Below are 6,327 nucleotides of genomic sequence, written 5' to 3'. Positions count from 1 at the left end.
TTTCTCCCAATAGTCCGGGTTGCTGAGATCTGTCAACACCTTCCCATACTCCGCCATAGTGCCCTGTCCCGCTCATCAGTCCCCTGCCTCCTCCTCCTCCTCCTCCTCCTCCTCCTCTCACATGCACGTAGCTCGCAGCCCCAGCTAGTGTCTCGATCCCCTTCCGTGGAAGATTGGGTTGCTGCATAATTTAAAGTTCACTTCTCCCTCCTCCTCCTCTCCCCCTCTTCTCCTCTCCCCCTCCCCCCCCCGCCTTTCCCCGCCTTCCTCCTCCCTCCCAACTTCTCTTTCTCCACCTCCACTTGCCCCCCTCCCCTCCCAACTTCCTTCCCTCCATCTCCCACCCGCCTCCTCCACATGCCTGGACAGCCTCCCACATCCCAGAGGGCAGGAATGGTTGCTTGCATTCTTCCGACGGCAAGTTGTGTGCAGCATCGTTGAGGACGCAGACCTCCTCATCCGAGTCCTCCTGCCACACTTCCTCCTCTCGCTCCTTGGCCGTGCTCGCCAGCATCTCCTCCTCCCTCGACAGGATCTCCAGGCAGGTATCGCACACCCTCACCGGGTTCATCCATCCTCGCTCCCTCACGGGGATCCTCCCGGTCGAGCACGTGTCGCAGAATCCTTCCCCGCACCTCCTGCAGTGATGCTTCTGCGAGCTCGTCGCCAGCCCACGTGCGCACTGCCGGCATGCCACGATGTCTTCGTCCTTGGCCCAGTACGCCGGTCGCGTCCAGTCCTTCACCGCCACCAGCGCCGCGTTGACCGGCTTGTCTCCTACCGCAGCGACCACCCCGGCATAGTTTCTGATGGTCTCGATCGCCTTCCTCGCCGTGTTCCCCGCCGCTTCTCCTCCCACCACACTCTCCTCCCACACGTGCGTGCACTCTGGTCGAAGTTTCTCCAGGAACTTCTGGCGATCGTGGTGGTAGAAGTTCTCCGAGTAGACGACCTTGCACTTGGGGCAGTGCCACTGGGCCCCCCACACGACCCCCAACGTCACGCTGTCGACCTTTGCCACTACCCGCCGCTGCCCCTGCCGGTAGCACTCCTGGCACGTGTACTCCTCGTTGCCGTAGCAGGCAACAAACTTGCATGTGCCCTCCACAGAGTGCGGGGACTTGAGCACGTCATGGCTGACCGTCTGGTTGCACTGCAGCCCGCAGGCGAAGCAGCGGTGGGGGCAGCGGAACAAGACGTCGGGGAGGATGTTGCCGCAGTGCGTCGGGAGCTGACCCGAGAACTTGTCGTTGAGGGAGACAATCTGTTGATAGACCACCTGCGGGGCCCGGTGTATCCTTACCGTACACTTGGCAAGGCTGCTGGCTATGGCGAGCTGCAGCGGGGAGAAGTCGGTCTTATGGCCTTCAGGCTTGCGGGAACCGACGTACTGGACGTCGGAGTAGGCGAGGGGGAAGGAGCGGATCTCCTTGTTGGAGGCTGTCGTGAATCGCTCCACCAGGTTGGAGGTGACGTCACTCTTGAGAACTTCAGTGTTGCGAGTCTCGTGGAAGATGATGAGGGCCGGGCCCACCGACGACACCATCGTCTGCACTCCCGTCTTGACAGCGACAGCCTCGAGCTCGGACTGCAGGAGGGAGTCACAACGGGGACGAGCAGCGGTGGAATGGTCCAAAGCGACGGGGATCGGAGACGAGGGGAGATGGGAAGGGGGGGGGAGGGAAGGTGAAGGACAAGGAGGAGGCCAGGTTGTCAGGATGGAGGAGAAAAGGAGGAGGGAAGGTAAAGGACAAGGAGGATGAGGAGACAAGGAGGGGCAGGGAAGAGGAGAGGACTGAGCAGGGACCTGGAAGTATTTGCAGAAAGCAGTGGATGCGTCCTCCAAGAACTGGAACATGTCTTGGTGGAGCCGCTCAGCACGAGTCACGTAGATCGCCAGGTCCGAGACAGCCAGGATCTGCCAGCGACAAATCAGCCCATGACAGTCTCTACCGCACCCGATGCCAGCACCTTGAGCAGCAACCTCTTCCTCTCGTTCTCGTTCTCCGACACCGCAAGCATGCCCTCCGTGTCGATCACGATTGCCTTGTGATCCACGTTGTACGCCATCCACGCTCCTGCTGTGCAGGAAGTTTGCGAGTCGGAGGTTCCGAAGACCTGCATCACGACATGAGCCGGGAACGGAGGAGGCAGTTGTCCTAACCTCTTGTCCGTGGAAGAAGCAGTGGTTCAAGGTGTAAGACTTGCCGTCCCCGGTGTTGCCGAACATCGAGACGACCTGACTTGAGCTTCAGCGCAAGAGCAGCATGCAGGGAGAGGAAGAGGGGGGAGGGGGAGGGGGAGGGGAGAGGGGGAGGGGGGAGAGGGAGAGGGAGAGGGAGAGGGAGAGGGAGAGGGAGAGGGAGAGAATACCTTCACGAGATCATCCGACCCACAGCCCAGGAAGCTCTTGAATTCCTTCAGACCACCAGACTCAGCCCTCTCTCCCAAGGGAACTCAGCAGATGTCAGCTGACCTGCTCGCTCTTGACCATCAACAGGTCCTTATCGTTGATCAGCTGGAACGCTCTTACCCTGAGCAAGACATACTTCTCAGTTCCTCCATCCTCTTGACATCTCTCCACTACCTTGGCGCTTCGGCATCGTCACACGCTTTCCTGTAGCACGACACAGAGCTGAGAGGAGCAGGAGACGAAGGAAAAAGCTCACGGGCTATCTTGGGGCTCGTTCTCCCATCTGAACGGAATGTTCTCGAAAGTACTCTCCCTGCTCGAGTCGAAGGACTCCCCACCAGCGTCCCGGTCCAGTATCTCCGACTGGAACTTCCCCTGCTCCCCGGCCTGGTCGCGTCCCACAGTCACAACAGGAAGCAAGAGCAGCGGAAGGTGTGCCCACCGAGTTGTCCTGCTGGAGGTCGATGACTTTGTCGGGAGGGAGGAAGCAGTCTATGTTCGACCCATCGCCGACTATCGGCTCCGAGTCATCCTTGGAGCTCAACAGCGGCGGCACGTCGGCCCTGCTCCCCTCGTCAAAGGCGCATTTCTCGGCGATGCCCGACGAGAGGTCTCTGATCTCCGCCCTCAGCAGCGCTCCTGGAGACATGGACGCCGACTGATCGAACGCCTCTGAGCTGGAACGATGCACGTCCTCTAGGGGAACGATCGTCTGCTTGTCTTGGACCGATTTCTTCATAGCTGCGAGCATGTCATGGCCAGCGGTGAGAAGAATCGCCGCAGGGGAACTCAGGTCCCTCTAGAGTGCAGGAAGACAAAACAAGAGGAGAGCGTGAGGGGAAGAGGACGGCCAGAGCTGCGAGCATGCAACAGTACAGATGAAGCGAGGCCATGGTGTGTCATGAAGACGAACACCAAGAGCAAGACAAATCAAACAAGATGAGAAGGAGCACGAAAAAACAGGGGCAGCAATGCAGGAAACACAGGAGGTGGTCAACATACAAACAGACAAAGGAGGTCAGCCGGCAACATGCACAGACGAGAACTTGAAACAGGTCATGGCGCGACCAGTGGTGACGAGGCTTGCCGGGGCAGGAAGGGGCAGAGCAAGGCAAGGCAAGAATCAGGGAGGTAGCAGACGAGAGAGCACGACGCGAGGGAGGAGGCGAGGGAGACAAGAGACGCGAGGGACGAGGGTAGAGGAGGAGAGAGTGCGCATGACAGGCGGGTTGTGGCCGGGGAACCTCCATCGTTGCGGGAACAAAGCCTGGCGCCATGAAAGGACCGGTAGTGTATTTGTTCTTGTTTTTATTCTCATGGTGGGGTAGATACATGTACCGGTCCTTGAACAGATCTCAGCATAGTACCATATGCTTTCTCGTATATCATCTCTGAAAAGAGGGGGTAGTCGCAAACAAAGGGGGGTGATACGAACTAGTAGGGGGCTGGGTTTCAGAAAAGCAAGGGTGTCTATTGGAGGAAGAAAAGGTGGGTGGGGTGGTTTTGGTTTACAGTAACTAAACAGGTTACCGAAAACTTTTCTCTGACGCGGGCTCGAATACATGTAGGCTCAGGAATGGGGGTAGGGGTAGTACCGTGCTGATATATTCCCGGTAGTTTTATAGTTCAAAGGTCAAAAAATTAGGGGTGGGGTAGTACAAAGGGTGGGTAGCTACAGATTGGGAGAATTTTTCACAAAGAGGGGGGTGTGAAAATATCGAAATGAGGGGTCGGGGTGGTGATTTGGCTAAATGGGGGTAGGGGTTCTTTTCAGAGTGGAGGCCGAGGGAAAAGGGGTGGGTGATCTGGAGATATATGATGAGGAATACGTGGGGTACTTTTTTTCAGGGTTAGGTGGTAATATGATTGTACAATACCTAGGTATTCATGGGTCATTTTGAGGTGAAAGTAGGGGTACTCTAATCACTCGTTTGTCAAAAAGGTAGGTAGGGTATCTCGTGGTAGGGTGGAAAGAACTACAATTTGATCTGTTCATAGAGGGTAAGGGGTACTGATCTCCAGGGAAAGGGGGCTTTTGTCAATGGGTGGGGGTACTTTGAGTACGGGTCTGTTTGAGAGGCAAAAGCACGGGTGAACAAATTTTGTCTGAAAAGGGTGGGTGGTATGAAAAGAAGGACATGGATTGAATTGGGGTGGGTGGACGTTGTGCAACAATCGTGAAATTGGAAAATGAGGGGTAGGGGTCATGGAAGCAGACAGAGAAATCTCTCTTGGTGGGTACACAGAATTTGTGGAAGTCGAAGTACCGGGTAGTAAGAGCGGAAAATCAAGATGATCTGTGGGGTACACTATATTATAGACGGGTGCGGGATACAACACATGGAATATTTTCCAAGGTAGGGGGTTATCTTGGGGGTAGGGTTGCACCACATTGAAATATAGTTTGCAAAGTTCAAAATTAAATTTGCATGTTTGGTTCAAATTTCAAAATTCCTACTATGTGGGGTGGAGGCGCGTCTAAAAGGGTAGGGGTGGTATTGGCGCTTCCATGAGAGGGTGGTTAACAGGTTGTCAAGGGGTCTAAAGGGGGAGTGGGTAGGTGGTCAAGGGGAAACTGGGGGGTGATGGGTGGGTGTAGGAAATGCGACATGCTCCCCACAGAGTTGCCAAGAGGGGGAGCAGGGGAGGAGGAGGGAGGGAGGAGAGGGGCAGCGAGCGAGTGTGAGAGAAGGGAGGGAACCGAAAGACGGAGAGATACAGCTAAGTCAGGTAGATAGATGTAGAGAGTTGTGGCGGCGGCAGCAGCAGCAGAAGGCAACAACAAGTCGAGAATCGCAGGTACAGAGGCAGGGACTGAGGGAAAGACTTACTCAGACAGAGGAACTTGGACAACAATGAAAACTACGAGAAGATTTCGGGTAGATGAATGCCATGGTTGAACAGGTTGAGCAGAGGCAAAGCTCTGCTGTATGAGGCTGATGATTCAGAATCCACCACATAGTGCAAGGCTGGATAATTGTGTGAGAGGGAGGAGGCAGCATTAGGGGAGGGATTAGTTGGCGAGAAGCTCCTAAACGTCAGGATAAGGCGGTTGCCGTCAGGTTGTCCAAGGATTGTTGTCCATATCGATGTGGTGATGGTTTGAGGGTTACCCCCAGCGATGAGACTGGTGGTGGTTGGATGTGAAGGTTCAGGCCTGACGTGTCTTCTTGTGCAGGATGACGTGAGCAAGTGGCCGCAACGATCTCACGTGACGATACTCTCGGCTTGCTGCCTTCGATGCTGGCTGCAGGATGCAACAGGGCCCAGGGGAGGACGTCTCTCGATCCCTGGTGGAGGCAGCGAGGCACTCACTACAAAGAGCTCTTGTTTGTGAGCAGCCGGCTCTTCTTCCTGCTGCTCTGCCTCCCTACGGGGAAGACTGCCGATGCTGGCCGACATGTCGGGCAGACGAGATCGGATCCCTTGCTGGGAGGGATGAAGGCGGGAAGAATGGGGAGCGCGGAGTGGGACAAAGAGGTTACGAGGGCCAAGGAGCTGCAGGAGCTTGCGGTCCTGTCCCGAGTGAACTGCTCGTTCCGGCATGACCTCATGCACGACTTCGACCTCATGCATGGCCTCTCCCCTAGCGTCCCCCGCGGCGCCTCGGTGTCGAGGGCGAGCCTGCACATGGGGGAGGAGACAAGGATCCCGCGGGGGCTGACGCGGAGAGCTCTGAGCGACAAGTCTCTGTCAGAGATCATGCTCTCTCGCCGATGCTGCGAGGCGGCAGAGAACGTGTCCAAGGACTCCTCCGAGCCCAACATGCGCAGGGCGCACTGGATGCAGATGCCGGACCTGGGCAGGATCAACATCTCGAGGATCAGGAGCTTCGAGCATCTGCTCAACCTCTCCCACCACTTCCGCCTGCCCCTCGCGTTCCTTCCCGGTACAACTCCTCCTCCAACGTCTCC

The 6,327-nt window shown here is 56.6% G+C and overlaps 2 protein-coding genes across 2 annotated transcripts; one reads left to right on the top strand and one right to left on the bottom strand.

Annotated features, from left to right (window-relative positions):
* Positions 1-144: 144 nt before the first annotated feature.
* GUITHDRAFT_122825 (hypothetical protein) lies at positions 145-3,152 on the bottom strand (the record flags this gene model as incomplete). Its single annotated transcript, XM_005817894.1, has 10 exons — positions 145-181; positions 345-1,588; positions 1,808-1,918; positions 1,972-2,118; positions 2,165-2,239; positions 2,374-2,418; positions 2,477-2,534; positions 2,588-2,617; positions 2,670-2,800; positions 2,856-3,152. 10 exons carry the CDS (start codon positions 3,150-3,152, stop codon positions 145-147), a joined length of 2,175 nt encoding a protein of 724 aa, XP_005817951.1.
* A 2,501-nt stretch (positions 3,153-5,653) lies between these two features.
* GUITHDRAFT_149585 (hypothetical protein) lies at positions 5,654-6,302 on the top strand (the record flags this gene model as incomplete). The annotated part of the gene is made up of 1 exon (XM_005817893.1): positions 5,654-6,302. A coding segment is annotated over one exon (649 nt), but the record flags the coding sequence as incomplete, so codon positions are not given.
* Between the last annotated feature and the right edge of the window lie 25 nt (positions 6,303-6,327).

Source organism: Guillardia theta, assembly GCF_000315625.1.
Source record: "Guillardia theta CCMP2712 unplaced genomic scaffold GUITHscaffold_482, whole genome shotgun sequence".
Taxonomy (NCBI): domain Eukaryota; class Cryptophyceae; order Pyrenomonadales; family Geminigeraceae; genus Guillardia; species Guillardia theta.
Note: the sequence above shows the minus strand (reverse complement) of the source record. Positions and strands in the feature narration are given on the sequence as shown.